The following is an 18,126-nucleotide window of genomic DNA, read 5'->3' on the forward strand; positions in this document are numbered from 1 at the left end:
CTGGTCAACCGGCGGGAACAATATTTAATCAGCATTCTGTAGCAGGAGCAATCCTTCACCCATAGGTGATATAAGTCTATGGATATGTAGAAGCACACTAATTAGACCACAATACAGCAGACGTGAGTCTAGGACACCCATAAACCACCAACATCAACCATTTACTTGTAGCTTCTAATGCATATTCGAGGATTCAACATCCAGTTTGCAAAGGAGTAGCTAAAAGAGTGACCCCTATACTTTAACCACAACCAAGTCTTGAGCTGGACCATCTGAAAAATCTCCTCCACGCCTACTACCCCTTGATTAAATACTATAGAATTTCTTTGCTCCCAGATACAGGTCACTATAGTTTCCCATACTCCTTTCCACAAGAGATTTTGCCTGCTGCTGACTTGGGGTAGGTAAAAATTTTCGAAGTGAGTCAAGGTAACTTTATGTTGTACAAACGCAATGCCTATCCATCTAAAACATAATGACCACACACTCTGAGCAACAACACACTCAATGAAAATATGTTGACATGATCCGTCCTTAGTCTGACACATAGCACATAAGGTTGTGTTTATGATCACCCCTCTCCTACTCAAGCACACCCTTGTAGGAATCCTACCTAGAAGGACCCTCTGCGCTGTGGTTAATACGTTGGGAAAGGTTTTGATTTTCCATAGGTACTTAAACACTTCCTATTGATGACTTCTGTCATGTTTAGCTATACATTCATATGCAGAATTTACAGAGAACAATCCCGAATCATCATACCCCCATACCTGCATATCTTTTTGTTCCCTTGACAGCCTGACTCTTGATATGTGCGTAACCAATTCTGTTTCCAACAAGACTTCTCACTCAAATCTAGCTCTCCTCCATCTAAACTTCCAACTCAATAGTGAGTCTTCCCAGTCTCCAACCTCATCCACCTTTTGATCCTGGTTTAATGAAAGCGAAAAGAGCCTGGAAAATAAAGTTTTGAGGTTACTATTACCGACTCATACGTCCTCCCAAAATCTTACTTTGTCATCCCGTCCTACTTTCCAAACTACTTGTGGTTGAAACCAACCTGCTCCTTCTCCTCTGTACTAGCTTTATGTAAGTCTCTCCACCACTAGGTTTGGAGTTTTATTGGTGATTGCAGGCATTCCAGATTCGTCCCCTACTTTGATACCAACAGCTCCTTCCACCTCCCTTTCTCTTCAGATACAAGGCACCATCTCCATTTAGCCAAGAGAGCATAATTGAACTTTCTTATATCTCTGAACCCCATTCCACCTTCCTCTTTCGGTCTACACAACACCTCCCAACTTACCCATGAAATCGGCTTCTTCTCCTTCCCCCAACCCCACAGAAACCTCCGTTGTAGGCTGATTATACTTTTGCAAACACAGTCTGGCGCTTTAGAAAGCGATAGGTAGAAAAGTGGCACAACTGTTATAAATGATACCTCCTCTCTTCCAATCTTGATACCTGACAACAAGTTGTCCTTGTTAGCTTGCCTTACTAACCCAACTAAACCTTCTGCCACCACAATGAAGAGGAAAGGAGCTAGAGGATCACCCTGCCTCAAGCCTCTTGTTGGTTTGAATTCCTTTATAGGGCTACCATTCACTAACACAAAGACTGTAGCTGATTCCAAACATCCTCGCTTCCATTTAATCCACTTACTTTGGAATCCCATCTTAAGGAGCATATCATACAAAAGTTCCCACCTAACCAAATCATAGGCTTTTTCGAAATCCACCTTCAAGCATAATCCAGACCTCTCACTCCTCATAAGGTCCTCTACCACTTCATTTGCCATGAGTACGCTATCAAGCAACCCTCTGTCCTTTAGGAAAGTTGATTGGCTATCATCAATCACTGAGGGTAGCACTTTTTTAATTCTGCCCGCCAACACCTTTGCTATGACTTTATATATAGCCCCCATTAGGGAGATGGGTCTATATTGCTCGAGCTTAGAAGGGTCCCTTACTTTTGGTACCAATGCTATAAATGATGCGTTGAATCCTTTCGAAATAGAGCATGTTTCCTGGAACGCAACCAAGGCTATAACAAACTCGTCATTTATATAGTCCCAACTTTTCTTTATAAAGCTGAAATTGAACCCATCTGGTCCCGGGCTCTTTGATCCTTCGCATTGCCACACCGCTTCCTTGATTTCCTCCTCTATAAACACAGACATGAGAGACAAATTTTTCTCCAGGGTTAGTGTTTTAAATTCTACCGCACCAAGTCTCACCCCCAGATCTTTTGTTGCTTTAAATCTATTCTCAAACAGCTTCTTCGCTTCTAAACGAACCGTACATGATTCCTCACACCACTGGTCCCCAACCTCAACTCCCTTGAGTTTATTTCTAAGCCTTCTCCATCTTAGAGAGGAATGATAGAATTTGGTACACGAGTCCCCATACTTAAGCCAGTTCATTCTAGCCTTTTGACTTATAAGTGAATCAATTTTACTATCAATTTTCATTAACCGACTCATTAGTTCCAGTCTTTCCAACCTTACACTTCCAAGCGGGTCATCGTACACATCTTGGCAATCCAGGTTTTCAATTTCTTGCATGATGTCCCTCTTTTTGGTGTGTAAATTTCCTAACACATCTCTATTCCATACCTTTAGATCACCCTTTAGCATTTTCAGCTTGTCTTTGAGCTTTGCTATTTCATTCCCCTGTACAACGTATGACTGACACATTTCCTTCACCATCCCATTTAAAACCCCTTTCCTTATGCCATGCATCAATGGTTCTAAACGGCCTAAGGCCCCAGTCCTTATCCACCGACTTCACCACTAAAACCTAATGATCGGAAACTTCCCTCCGTTGAACATACTGCTTGCACATTGGCCATATTTGTAACCACTTTTCAGTGACAAGAACTCTATCCAACTTGCTATTTGCTGAACCATTTTCCTTAAACCACATATATTTTTTCCCTACTAAAGGAAAATCCAGTAACAAGTTTGTTTCAACGAAGCTGTTGAACCCGAAGATCTCCCTAAAGTGGTCATCTCTATTGCTAACACCTTTCCTCTCACTTCTAGTTCTTACAGAATTAAAACCCCCACATAAGCACCAGATCGGATCCTGTGGTACCGCTTTAATATTAGTCAACTCCTCCCAAAGCCTCTCCTTTTCTCTCAAGGCGCAAGCAGCATAAACATTAACTATAACACATCTATGAGAAAGTCTTAAGTGTTGTCCGGAAATAGCAATGAATCCCTTCCCCATAACATGACTTTCATAACCAAACACTTCTTTCTTCCACATGGACAATAGACTACCTCCTCCATTTTCCCCTTCATTGTGTATCCACCCAATATTATTGTCCCCCCATAATGCAAAGCATTTGGCATCTGAAAAGACCATGGATTTTGTTTCTTGAATGTAGACAAATTTTGCTCCCTCACTCGCGATAACTTCTCTCAAATATCTGGCTTTGGTACCTCCCCCCAAACCTCTTATATTCAAATTGATTATCAACATAAAAAACTAGGTTTATTGCCCTACTCAAATCTTTGCTTACGCTCCATGTCTCTCGCTTCCATACTTTGATATTCCTTAACCACCTCTGCTTCAACCCCTCTATAAGCAATACCCATATGTTTACTACCTCCCTTAACATAACTAGTTCCTCCACAACTTTCGATTCAAAAAAACGAGCATTACAGTTGTAAATATCCCCATCAGAGATTGTTGCTGTAAGGATTCTGGTTGTGCAAGAGGGAGAATTCCTTACCCGAGTTGACCTCACACTTATTCTCGTCGAACGCCTAGAGTGGGTGCTTGGCTCTCCCAATTCCCACAACCCTTTCTTCTTACATCTGCGAGGTGAAGATTTGTTCCTGCTTCCCCCTATCACGACCTCATCTCCAGTTTCCCCCAACCTTTCTACAACCTTGCTTTCTTCTTCTAGCTCCTACCATACCAAACCTTCAATTTGGTTTCTCAGAAGCACATCACATGTTAACTTTTTACACTCGTGCAGAATACCTCCTACACCCACTTCCACATGGGCTGGCCTTGAGTCTTGCCCATTGGGCCGTCTGCTTGCCTTATTGGCCCAAACCAGATTTGGGTGCGCAAAGAGAATTACTATACTCAACATCCACCACTAGCTTAGCCAGCTCCTCATGTTTAGTACAACTATTGCCTTCCACATTATCGACAACGCAACCAGATGGGTTGACGAAAATAATCTCTTCTAAAACCTTCTGGACCTTCATTCCCTTATTAGTGAAACTCTCGCCAACTTTAATCTGACTTAGTATACCCTTTGTTGGAGACTCCTCAAAACCTAATTTTTTTATCGTTTGCGTAGCCTGGTCTCCTCCTTCCCCGTCATCTCCTTCGTTCTCCTCCCCCTTTGACCGTCTAACCCTTTTGTCGCTCTGCCCCACCTCCTCCTCACGGCTGTTAACTGACAATTCTGTTTCTTCTACGTATGTCTCCAGCGATGATACACTATCAGAAGAGCCAAAACCATTATAACTACACTTGCACATATTTCCTTTAGCGCTTGGGGTTTCCTCTTCGATGAAAGTGATGAAGATTTGATTATTAATCCTCATGCCTTTTGCTAGCCTTGCATTGCAATTTTTTAGGATCCTGACTTGGAGTCAGGCGTATTCCAGGTTTTCCATAACAACGTGGATTTATCAATGGACACCAAAGTTGCTATTTCCCCTACCACTTTGGAAAAACAATCCTCATTCCACAAAGAGAAAGGCAACCCATAGCATCTAATCCATAAAATTTTATGGCCCGCTACATGATTCTCATACCACAGTTTAATATTATCAAAGACGCTTTCGAACCACTCCTTGTTGAGTTTTATCAGTGCCTCCATGCTTTCCCCTTCTCTTGGCGTGAGCATGGCCAATCTATCACCCATATATCTCAACTTGACCATGTCCATACCTCCTTTCACGAACTCCTCTTCCAATTGGTCGTAGTCCAACTCTGCATTGAACTGGTCAATAGTGTTATTTATCATCCATGGTAGAGTCTGTTGGTGTGTCATAATTACTGGTCCCTTCCATTGATGTTGAGAACCTCCCTTGACTATATCAACAAAAGACTTATTCCCTTTTTTTCCATCCAGACCTCCTTCCTTCTCATCCTCCCACTGACCACCGAACCCTCCACCCCATGATTCGTAGGCTCTCTTGGTAACGCCAAGTGTTGATTCTTGCCTTCCTTCCCCTGCTCCCTTCCGGGTTTTAACTCAGTTCTCTGGTACCTCGGGATATTTACATGAAGCTTCATGTTTCCTATATAAATTTGATCAAGTTCTTTCTCTAGTCGTTCGACATTTCCCACCTCACAAACCCGAATCTCCTCCCTCACTTATTTAACCTTCGTGAAATAAGCACTTCTTTCACCCTTGCCCACCTCTGGAACACCTTGAGCATGTCCAGCTCACCAAACCCATGTGGAAAATTTGAGAAGAAAAAGGTTTTTGTATTAGCCGCTGGTTTATGTCTTTTGTGGTCGACGTCGTGACCTCCTTATCTCTGTGCAGAACTAGCTTCCTGGACATCCCATCCATGACCTCCTTGTCTCTGACCCGAACGAGCTTCCCTTCCTTTTATCATCACTCCCAGGGAAGACTTGTATCGTTCGCTCACAAGTATAGCTTTTTAAGAGCCCTTAAAATACTAAGGAAAATTTTAGAAATTTACATAGAAGGGTTACCCTAAATTTCTAAAATTTTCCTTAGTATTTTAAGGGCATGTTCTATGGACTATTCTTATTATTCATGTATTAAGAAAAAAACACAACAATATATTAAAGTATAGTCGTGTAGTTTGTTTGTAGATATGTGTTTACCTGGTGCATTAGAAGAAATCCAGGTGAATTACATTCATTTGATCCAGAAGTTTGAACATACATACCTAGGTAGTTAGACAGTCTAGTCTGCTTAATATTTTTGACGCTCTAGCAATAGAGCATCTAATTGATTTTCATCACTTATTTCTATTCATCCTGATTCTGAAAATGATATCATGGCTGAAAGAATTCTAAGAGAGCTAGTTGCATTGCACCTAATATGAACATTTAGACTTTATGTATTCAATATCCTGCTTTAGATGTGCAGTGTAAAAAAAATCCAATTTAATCCATCTTTTGCCAAAGTTTCATAGTCTTGCAGGTGGAGACTCTCACAAAATTTGATGGAATTATCATCTGCACTACCCTAAGAGCTTCTAAAGTCTCAGAGGAACATATAAAGTTGAAGGCATTTTCATTCTCCTTGCAAGATATAACAAAAGACTAACAGTACTACCTTCCACTTGAATGAGTCACTAGTTGGGAGAGTTTAAAGATGATGTTCCTAGAAAAATTCTTTTTTTTGCATCCAGAGTGACTGCGATTCACAAGGAAATATGTGGGATACGAAAACTGGATAAAGAGAGTATATACAAATTCTAAGAAAGATTTAAGAGACTCTATGCAAGTTGATCACTCAAAGCTAGAAACTAAGCTAGATGATCTACGTCTATGATAGATTGTCTACAGGATTTCCTTTTAATAGTAAATTGTTTGCTTAATCTATAGAATTTAAAATACAATAGAAATAAAAAAAACTATCAGTCAATATAATGAGATTATTCACGGTTGAAATCGGGTTTATATGATTTTACGAAGGAAAAAAACATTATTAGGAAAAAATGGTACCAAACACTTCAATGCCATCAAAACAATATTACAATTACAAATTAAAAATGTTACAATCAAGAGGGAAGAGTTACCCGAACGCAATAACAAGGAAGAAATAAAATGTTTATATTACAACAAAATTATTTATACAATTAATCCAATTTGATTCCGAAGTCTCTAGCCTCTCTTCTGCAAGTAAGAAGAATCCAGGGTTAAAGGATAAAGATCTGCTGCAGAAGTAGATGAGGAAGTCCATGGCTCATCCTTTGAGATACTCAACTCTTGGTAGTATTGTCTCATTTTCTCTAACTTCTTCTCTTCCACATCACTTGCCTCTGAAAACACTTCCTCAACAAATGTTCTTCCTTCTAGAATGCTTACCACTGATGACATGCTTGGCCTAACTGTTGTAGTAACATTAGTGCATAAGAGAGCCACTTTTATCAACACTAACACCTCCTCTTTGTTGAAGTTTGAACCCAATCTTCTATCAACTAGGTCCATTAGATCTCCATTCTCTTTCAGCAGATGTGCCTGGAAAATACAATATTATAGTTTTGATTCCTAGGTAAACTTTTATAACAAATTTATAATTGAGTTCAAAGTTTATATGGGCTTCTTGTTGGGATATATATATATATATATATATATATATATATATAATTTTAAACAATGGACAAATTTGTATAACAAGAAGCTAAAAGGGCAAAGGTACTCAAAAGCAAGAATTTTGACCTAAGAAAAGTGAGTCAAAAGAAGTGTATGGTTAATACCTCACTTTTTTTTTATATATTTGATCATCGTTATAGCTTGAAGAATGCTATCTAAAATCCCAGTAATAGAAACCCAACAATATTATTTCTAAATTAAATCTTACAAGCAGTTGGTTAATATTCTCAAAGACAAAGACAGTTAACATGAACTGAGAATATACTTACCCATTCAAGAATGGAGAATGATTGTTCTTTAGGACGGTGAATGGTATTGTTCCTTCCATTTATGATTTCTAAGACAACAATTCCAAAACTATAGACATCTGCTTTATCAGTCAAATAACCATGCATGGCATATTCTGGAGCCATATATCCACTGTATAATAATAAAAAAAGTGTCATTATAAACTTTAGAAACCTGCATAATCTTCATTAATTATTTTTACTACAACAAAAACAACCCAAGTCTATTCCTACCAGGTACATGTTATGTTAGATTGTATTAGATACTAAATTTTTCATTTAATCGGCTTGTTCATACATCATATTTGCAGCCCATAAATTAAGCTAGATTGTTCGAAAATTTGAATTTGATTAGGTAAATCCTCTCCAACCCCTGTACTTTTGTTTCTTTAGACTCCAATCATATGCATAAAAAATATTCCCAATAAAAACCTACACAAAAGATATAACTTACTATGTTCCAGCTATGCGGGTGCTAATATGTGTATTTTCTTCCTCATCCAGTTTGGCCAAACCAAAGTCAGATATTTTTGGATTGAGATCTTTATCAAGCAACACATTAGTGGTCTTAATGTCTCTATGAACAACCTTTAATCTTGATTCTTCATGGAGGTATGCCAAACCTCTAGCAATACCAATACAAATCTTGTATCTTGTTGGCCAATCCAATCTTATTTGGTGTTCTTCAGGTCCTTTATTGGTAAAATTATAGAAATCAGAGGACATTCCATATTGTAATGGGCATAAGTCAAAAAATATCACTTAAATATTAACCAAAGTTGACTATGTTGGAAGAATTACCAAATAAAGCACGAGCAAGGCTATTGTTTTCCATATATTCATATACCAGTAATAGTTGATCTCCCTCCACACAACATCCATAAAGTTTAACAAGATAAGGATGTTGCAAAGCAGAAATCATGCCTATCTCATTTAAAAACTCACGATTTCCTTGTTTTGATTTAGAAGAAAGTTGCTTCACTGCTATCAGTGTTCCATCTGATAGACTTCCCTGTTATCATGAATGATACATAGTTATTGCAGAGTAAAACATTATTTTTAAACAATGGAAAGTGTCAAATTATAAATGTGTGGTCATATAGACAATTTATTATATTATAGACAAAATACCTTGTACACAGGACCAAATCCTCCTTCTCCAATCTTATTTGCAACATCAAAGTTGTTTGTCGCTACTTTGATTTCTCTTAAAGGAAACACACCAGTTCTCAGGTCTAAACCCTTTAGCTCTGTTAATTGAGGTAGAAGAAATATCAGAGACACCTTACAATGACTAATTATCATGTTTGCACTCTGTTTAGTGCAAGCCTGCTACTTTGTACTTAGCAAGAAAGTCACTAGTCTAAAAGGTCCAATAACAAGATACACTAATCAAGGCACACACTCAAACTTTAAGAGCCTGCACAAATTCCATTTTTTCACATTTTATAAATCTGTGTTTTACCAAAATGTTTGATTGATAATCATGATAATAAAAGTAATTTCTTTGTAATTACCTCTTTCTAAAGAACTTTTCTTTCCTAGACATCCTTTCCACCAAAGAATGCCAAGTACAAGGATGATAACAATTACTCCTGCAACCACAATTCCAACCACAGCTCCTACAGATATGCTACTTCCATTTTCTGAGGGTGGTGTAAAGTCTGTTTGATTATTATACAAGAGACATCTACATTAGATGATAATATCAAGACCACGTAGCATGATAATAATAAACTTATACAGCAAATAGCAACTCACTAGGTTCCACAGATATAGCTGATATAAGAGGACCATATACTGATCTAAATGGGAGACTAGTTGTCCCTTTTCCAGCCCAATACAAACGTATCTCCAAGGTATTACTACTCACAACAGCAGTGAAGTTTTTTATGATTGCTTTATCAATTCCTCCCGCTTCTTCTACAATATTGAAGTCTTTCTGCACTAGCTCTCCCTGCAACATTTAATTCAAATCTTAATGCTTCATGATGAATACAAGCCTTAAATATTTCAATCTTCTTACTGTTTTAAAATATTGTAGCAAATAGTAATTGATTTGATTAATGAAGTTTCCGTAGAGTCTAAACTGGAAAATATACAATTGTTAAGATATTTCAATTGCACGGATTAAAACAATTCACCTATGTTCCTAATAAAATCTAGATCATGTTCATTTTCAACATGAAAAATCTTTATGAAAGGAGTAAAAGAAGTGATGACCATATACATATCTATACCTGAATATAGATGTCAAATACTCGTCTTCCTAAGCTGTTAAATGTTTGATCATTAGTAAACATGATGTCTGCAAAATGTAGATGAACTGTGTAGTTTCCTTTTCCCAAGCAAAATCCATAATACGTTAGAGAAGTGGGAGAAACTCGTGCATCCATGTAGAGGTCAGCATTGTCCATAGAAAGCGATGATTTATTTTGCGAGATAGAGTAGTCGCCAGCATCATCATTATCCATGAAGTTACCAGTAGTGACAAATGCCCAATTTTTTGTTCCACTTCGGTGAAATCTAGCTGGACCTCCATTATCTAAATCATCATCATATGTGCTTCTGCCCTCTGTTACCATCTTTCCACCACAATTTATATGAAGGGAGTATGAGCCTATGACAAACATAACAAGGTTAGCAATGATGAAATTAAGAAAATAAGGTATTGAAATAGTTTTGTAATAAGAATATGATGTAGTTAATTCTAGGAGCTTAAGGTCACTTTAATGTAGGAAACTAGGGGAATTACAATGGAAGAATGAAGAATTGAGGAATTACAATTGAAGTTTTTTCTATATATTTTCCTTCTCATAAAAGCCTTATATAGGTATCTATATAGCTTCCTACCAACAGAAAAACATAACAGTGTAACTGCCAAACTAGTTTTGTCCTGTAACAGAATACTTCAAAATTGACACCAAAGAAAACCTAAATCTGTTGTTTGTACTATTATGAAATGTTAAGTGATTTCACATTACTAACTTCTAGAGTACCAAAACAATAATTTGTTTATAAGCATGGTAGTTTTGGTTTCCGTTACTTCGTAAAGGATTCAAATAAACTTTTGTAAAAGATTTTCTTTGAAGAAACTTACTTTTTTGACAGACATTGCTTCCCAAGCAAGCAACTGTTCCTCTGAGAAAATGGTCGAAGGGGCGAAATGCATTAGCTTAATTTCATCATGGTCATATAAGATTCCGAAGATAATAAATTGAAAAAACTATATAAATGTAATGAAAATAGTAAACTTACGAGTCATTATGCGTTGTGGAGCTAGAAAACAAGTTCCTGTGACATATAACAGAACACTATGACTTACATTCTTAAATTTGCAAACAAAAATGCTCATAACTACAAGGATTCTTACACTTTTCCATTTTGACATGTACTACTCCCTTGGCTTGTGATGCTGAAGTTGTTATATGAAATATCTCTGCATACAAGTTATAAAATTTGAATTAGACTTTTAATATTAGTATACCAACCTAAAGAAATATGTGGAATGTTCAAAAGAAACCTAAGAATATTAAAACCAATAATCCAATAAACAAGATGCACAATCACACTACAAGGCAGTAAAAGTTCCAAAAAGATTCCTTTATGTAGCATTTGAAAGAGAACTTACACATTATCAGCTTTCTCTGTCCATGCAGGTACTGGTCCATTGAGAAGATTTCCAGTTAAATATCTACGTTAGAAAAATGTGAAGGGATTAATATACAAAACCTATGGTCTATTTATGATCCAACATTAAACAAAATAAGTTGTCATCCTTACTTGAAAATCCTACATCAAGATATGATCAAACTATAAACATTTTTACATGTATGGGTGTTTTAAAATTTGTTTAACATTTCAATGTCATCCAAATAAATCTAATTGAATTAATCTTTTCTATATTTAATAACTCCTAACTCAATCATGATTGGGTTGAGCTGATCATCAAGAACATAAATAAACCATCACCTCTCAATAACAAAATCATATCTTAAAACAACAATACTAATGATAAATACTTAAAAAAAAATATTTATATAATAAACATAAAATTAAAAATAGTTAAAGCTGAGGTATATGTATGATAAGTTTCTTACATGTAATCGACTTTTCTTAGGGCATCATAGTTACTCGGAATTGGTCCAGTCAATTTGTTAAAGCTGAGGTCTCTGAAAAGGAAAACATATTAAGAATGAGTTTGAAAGCAGTAGAAGAAAATGGTCATAGCAAAGAATTTCTGCAACTTAATAGGATAAAGTGAAACATATGATCAAAGCAGTGTAATTCTGAACTAAAAAGGATATAGAAGTTGCAAAATAAACTAAACAATATCAAAGAAAATATTGTAAAGAGTAATTGCAATCAAACAAAGTGGAAAAACATGTACTTACAAGTTTTTCAAGGTTGTCATTGAACCAAGATATATTGGTAGGGTTCCATTAATGTTGCAATTCCTCAAAATCCTGGGAAACAACAAATGGATAGCATTCTGTTATTAGTACCTCTTGCTTGACTTGTTTGAATTTTATTCCATAAAAGAGCTAAAGATTTAAACTCACAGATATTTTAACGTCATGTTATTAAGTTGTGGAAAAGGTGAATGTTCAGATCCATTCAGATCACTAATTCTCCTGCATATCATCACATTAGAAAAATAGTTAAGTAAAGACAGCTAATTAAAACTATTATTGATTTTTAAACTTTGCTTAATAAATAAATTCATACATACAAGTCAGTTAAGTTTTTCAGAAGTGAAATTCCAGAAGGAATAGGCCCATTTAATCCACTCCCTTGAATAACTCTGTCAAAGCATAGTAATCATTAATAACTTCAGGAAATAACACAAATTGATTCAATCAATAGAAACATAAAGCATACTGGTAAAATAAAAGTGAAGGAGTGTTCATACAGCTTTTGGAGACTTGTCAAACTTTGAATAAAATCAGGTATCTTCCCAGAAAACTGATTGTCCCCAATTCGACTGCACAGTGAAAGGGAAGAAAGTGAGGAATGGTTACTTTTAGTTCAAAAACAATTTTTTAAATTAGTCATCATTGAATAGTATAATAAAAAATTTAAGCTTACATATCCTGCAATGTAGTGATCTTGGCCAATGTTTCAGGTAACTCTCCTGTAAAATTGTTGGAGGAAAGTAGCCTGTATATAAATAATCAGAACAAACATTATGAATTTAAGCCATGGAAATCAACTAGATTTCAAATATTGGCCTTTATTGCAAAGGAAATTCTTACTACTTCCACTTGCCAAAGGATATGAACATAGGGACATGTAAATGACAAATAAATTGAAGTGCTTACAGTCTTTGAATTTGGGGTAGATCCCCAAGCTCAGGAGGAAGATCTCCAGATAGTTGATTGGCCTCCACGACACTGCCCATCTCAAGATAAAGTACAGTTCCATCACATGACTCTTAAAATTAATTATTACATAATAATTTCATGTGTATGAAATGGAAAAATGTTCTTTGATAAGAGAAACTCACAAACTTTGAAGAGTGGATATGTTTGCTATCTCTTTTGGTATTGAGCCCGTTAATCGATTTCCAAGGAGGGAACTGTTATGATTAAGAAACATGTTGCCATTATAGATTCTTGTTGCAATGTATAGGTAACAAAAAAGATGCAACTTAATATAGAACAAAACATAGGTATAATTCTCTTAAGTGCTATTGATATTTCTCTCAGGTTAAAGTTGGAGTTTCATCTCAATAACCAAAACCCACCTTAAATGCAACATTTAAAAGTCTTTGTGCTAGATTTATGTTTATGCTATATTATCCTTATGTGAGGGTCATGTATTATATAAATTGATAATTTTAAAGCTCAATAAAAAATGACAGAAAATCATACATGTTGAGAAGTTTCGTGGAGCCCCATTCTTTAGGAATTGTACCGTTCAGGTAATTGCGAGTAAGGTCACTGCAACAAACAATGTATCGTCATGCAAAACAATTCATAGATGTTGGCAACTGAAGAAATAAAGCAAATTCTTCATCTGCGATTGAATGTGAGAAAAGTTAAGAATTACGTACATTTCTTGTAGGTAAGGCAATCTGAACAGATCTTGTGGGAGGGTGCCTGGGAGATTTTGTGCTTTCAAAATTCTACACATTTATTTATCAACGAAATCGTCAATCTTCTTAATCGCTTTAGTTATCCCCTTTATTATATCTTTTGATTCCATTTTTTGAATTGAAATGTTTCTTTATAATGCATGAAATTAATCTTATATCACAACTTAAATCTAAAATATAATTTATACATTAAAAACTATAAATTGTAAAAATATAATTCATAGTTTACTATGCATAAACTAAAATAATAGTTAAGTTTATTTTAAAACCCTAGTTAGAACTGCCTAGGTAGCAATAATAATCTGTTGCGTGCACATTGAACATGATCTTTATAATAAAAAGGAAACTAAGAAAGCTTTCACAGTGTTTCAAATGCAATGGTATGGTAGGAAAATACAACTTGGTAGACAATTCACATGTCACAGACAAGTTGCGAAAAATACAAACAACATGTTAGAGAATAAAGATGGTGGGGTTTTCAAAAGTCAAATGTGAAAGATTGATGAGTCATTTACTTTGTCATGAAGCAGTACAGTGTCTATTGCAGAATCAATGAGCACCTCAAAGTTGACTGAGCCCATTCATGTGGATATTTTTATTTGTGTTTACTACATCTATAGCACATGGTACTGTCTGGGATATTTTGGCTAGGTTTAGAAATCACTTCAAAACTGCAGCATTTAACTGAGTTTAATTCTTTCATCCTAGATTTGGCTTCTGATGAATTTTAGGGAGTCTTTATGCAGAAATCTTTTCCACATATGTTCAAAACATGATTAACTAAATTTGATGTTATCTCTCTCAATCTATAAATCACATTTTTTTATCTACTCCCTATATTATTTACATGATATATTTTTTTCTAATTAAATCTTTAATTTTATTAATATAAAAAGAAAACTTTAATTATAATAATAACATTGAGAAGATGTAATTCTACATAGTTATATTTTTTTTTTCTTTTTAATATAATTTTAAGTGAATTATTTATTATGGCTTTCAATTATCTTATTTATGTGTAATTATATTATCTATTTTTCTCACACATTAATTAAATAAAATATGTAATTAAAAAAATTATGTTATCTTCAAATTTAAAATGTAAAAAATGAACATTTTCTTTTGTCAAAATGCTCATAATTAAAAGTGAAACATGGGAAAAGGATTAAGGAACAGAGAAAATATTAAAATAAAAACCACTCTGTTGACTTTTCTCGAAATCATTGAAGCCAGAGTGTATTTATATTTTTAAGGATGAGAATCATTTTATCTTATACATGAACTATTTCACCATTGTTTTATTGTTTTTTATTAGATAATTTAATTTATATTTTAATTAAATACCTTAATTTTATTTTATTATTAAACAAAACTTGTAAGTGAGAAAAAAAAAGTTTTAAAATATCTTTTTGCTATTTCTAAAATGTAATGTAATGAATACCACATACTTAACTAAGCTTTCTTGATCTTAATTACCCTATCATAACCTTGAATACCTATGAAGAACATAGAGAATGAGTGAGATTTACATGTTGGTGACATGACAAACGGTGCCATTGTTGTAGTCGCAATTGCATCTTACTTCATTTTCACTCCCTTTTACTTGTACTGCAGATGTCCAATTTCGTTCTTTACTGCATGGATCCACGCTGAAATCCCAGTCCTTCTTCCCAAGTATCTTAGCTATATCTTCCAGAGCTTTCACTGTCATAACAAAATCATCAACAACTTTCATCATCTCTCATCTTATGACAATTTGTTATGTGGAGTCATGCCCATTATTAGAACTAAACAATAATTCAATAGATAATTTTAGGTGTTTTTTCCTTTTTGCTTTTCACTTACTACAATAGAAATTTCAAAACCATCAATTTATTCATACAATAGACTTCATTTTGATTTGAAGGATAAATATGAACTTCCTATTGATACAGATACAAACTAAAAGATTCATTGTGCATAGTGGATTTTACTAAATATGGCGCAAGCTATTTACATACCTTCATCTTGGGGCAGAGTGGCTCCAGAAGCAAAGGAGGCAAAGCAAAAGACAGCAAGGAGCAGAAGGAATAAGAAGAAACGAGGGTAACTCACCCTCATGCTTACTCTTGCTGATTTGATGAGTAAACAATATTACTAAACCTTAGAGCTTTTGGGAAGTGATTCAGAAGCTTGAGGATCATATATTGTCAGTGTATATAATGACTTGATAACAGTGGTGGGCAAAAGTTTCCAAAAGTGAACGCAGACCAAAACTTTAATTGGTTTGGTGAGGAATTGAATGAGAAAAATCTCACACGTTGTTACACAATAACGGGTGTTTGCTGAAAGATATATGTATATTAAAATAGTGACTAAACTATCTGTGTGGTGATTAAGACATAGTCAGCTCCATAGTGGTGGTCCATTTGTATTATTCAATGAAAGTAATGTTATAAAATATACATATATGATTTTAGTTTTTAAGAGATATTATAAGAGGAGATAAACATTGCTGAAAAATATACAAGAATCGAAGACTCGTGACCACTGTTCTTGTAGAAAACTCAAAGTAGTAGTTGGTGACAGCATGAAACAATTGGCTTAGTCAACTTTTCGTATATAAAGAGGGCATATAATTGTCAGTTTATGCAGAAAACCCGGATGTGAATTAATGCATGCTCTCAAGAGGTGACAAAAGTTGTTTTAACCAAAAGTTTTAATGTTTTTATTAGAATTTAATCCCTACTGTAATTTTAAAACAATTATTGTAAAAATTGATTAATCTGTTTTTGACAGTTTGAATGAATTGTGCAATTATTTTTATTGAAAGCCAAAACAAGTCTATGTTATAAAATCTTTCGGGTTTAAAGAAATTGGACAATTTACAATGTGCCATGCATAATTGAGCTTGGCAAGTTCACTGGTTTTCTCCGATGGTTTTCCCTTCTTTTGATTTTTCTTTGTCTGCCAACCTGCAATCTGTGGGTCCCTCTTATTTTGTTCTTTTTCTTTCTTAAAATAGTTTAATTTTCCTTACTTTCTTGTCGTATATGGCAGTCGTTTCTCCCATTAAACTTCTTTATCAACTTCTTTAACAAGTTGTTACTAATAAATTCCTCATTCTAATGAAAAACAGAAGTTACGAGGAATACACCTATTACAGCTCGATTGCAATGCTTAGAATCACTCTGCCAAGCTTGCTTCATCTTTGTTCACACGTTCTTCTTTCTTCATACTTTAGTGAGGAATCCATTTGTGAACATCAACACTTTTTTATGTTCGTATTTTCACAATGCGGCAAACAAGAATGACACTCACGTATCAATCCACATGAATCGTCCATTAGGAGAAACAAACACAATGTAAATGATATGGATAAGAGAAAGCATCTTTATGGTTAACTGGACTAAGATTTGCTCTCCTTTTAAGAATAGAAGGTTGAAGATTAACAATCTGCGGCATGAAAATAATGCATATCTTCTCAAACTTACTTGGAATGTTGCATATAAATAATAAGTCTTGGTCTCTTCTCCTAAAACCCAGAGTTTTTAAATCTAAATATCAGCTTAGCTTGGCTTATAACTCCTCTTTGAACTGAGATTAAACAATTTTATGATATTATTCTTGAGCATACCTCTTGGGCTGTTGGTACCGATAATGATAATAATTTATGGAATGATAAATGGTGTTCTTCTACCTGTTTATCAATCATTGCAGGGGTCCCTGATGGTGCTAGAAGTTCTCTGGTGACCAAAGTTTCTCAAGCTTAAAATGCTAGTGATTGGATTATTCCCTCGACTCTTCAACATGTAAATTGTTCTCGCCGGTTGACTCAGCTACCGTTGACTTCAAAGGCAGTTGGTGGCTCCTCCTATTTCTTGGTGGTTTCTGCTCTCTCCTGGGGTGGTTGAGAGTGGCTCCGTTGAAATAGAGAGGGTCCTACCTGTTGATTGCACTCCAACGATCAAGTCAGTACTGGGCTAAGAAACAGTAAAGTATGTTAAACAGTTTCACCCTTAGAAACGACGTACCTTTCTAGGGTTCTTACCACCCTTTATATAGGTTGTAACTAGGTCAACTCCCTCTCCCACGTGGATCTTTCATTTAGTGGAATTAGGGTTACTGGTGAGGCATCCTATATGACGCGTTGCTCAAGCTTAGTGCAGTTGCGACACAAGACTTGCCTCTTTTGGAGTGCAAAATCTAGAACAGTATGGTCGTTAGGGTACTAACTCATGTACCAGCGCTGCAGGGCCATTTGTTCCGTTCTATGGGTGCTCTAAGTATTCACGTGCCATGCATGCAGTCTATCCTTGGAAACCCTAACCCTAATGGGCCTTAGCGCCTCCAAGGATTATTTACTTGTGCTAGACCTAAGCGTGCTATACACACCACATGCATGAATCCTCTTATGACTTAGGTCTTTCTG

The 18,126-nt window shown here is 35.3% G+C and overlaps 1 protein-coding gene across 1 annotated transcript; it reads right to left on the reverse strand.

The window, feature by feature from the left end:
- Positions 1-6,692: 6,692 nt before the first annotated feature.
- LOC137835251 (probable leucine-rich repeat receptor-like serine/threonine-protein kinase At3g14840) lies at positions 6,693-16,041 on the reverse strand. The gene is made up of 24 exons (XM_068643667.1): positions 15,716-16,041; positions 15,245-15,419; positions 13,674-13,745; positions 13,492-13,560; positions 13,125-13,196; positions 12,940-13,011; positions 12,707-12,778; positions 12,531-12,602; positions 12,351-12,422; positions 12,181-12,252; positions 12,013-12,084; positions 11,719-11,790; positions 11,250-11,312; positions 10,992-11,057; positions 10,877-10,912; positions 10,719-10,759; positions 9,859-10,238; positions 9,380-9,575; positions 9,136-9,282; positions 8,750-8,868; positions 8,420-8,630; positions 8,073-8,310; positions 7,601-7,751; positions 6,693-7,196 (listed from the first exon to the last, which is right to left on the reverse strand). The coding sequence occupies exons 1-24, from the start codon at positions 15,813-15,815 to the stop codon at positions 6,840-6,842; spliced, it is 2,997 nt and encodes a 998-aa protein (XP_068499768.1). The 5' UTR covers positions 15,816-16,041; the 3' UTR covers positions 6,693-6,839.
- Positions 16,042-18,126: the final 2,085 nt, after the last annotated feature.

Source organism: Phaseolus vulgaris, chromosome 5 (assembly GCF_000499845.2).
Source record: "Phaseolus vulgaris cultivar G19833 chromosome 5, P. vulgaris v2.0, whole genome shotgun sequence".
NCBI classification, from domain to species: domain Eukaryota; kingdom Viridiplantae; phylum Streptophyta; class Magnoliopsida; order Fabales; family Fabaceae; genus Phaseolus; species Phaseolus vulgaris.

Bases quoted from the DNA above. Each gene is read 5' to 3' on its own strand.
- LOC137835251 (XM_068643667.1), bottom strand. From the start codon at position 15,815: ATGAGGGTGAGTTACCCTCGTTTCTTCTTATTCCTTCTGCTCCTTGCT. The intron at 12,253-12,350 runs GTATGTATGAAT...GATGATATGCAG, and splicing joins CTGAAAAACTTAACTGACTT to GAGAATTAGTGATCTGAATG. The intron at 9,576-9,858 runs GTATAGATATGT...TAAATGTTGCAG, and splicing joins TATTTGACATCTATATTCAG to GGAGAGCTAGTGCAGAAAGA.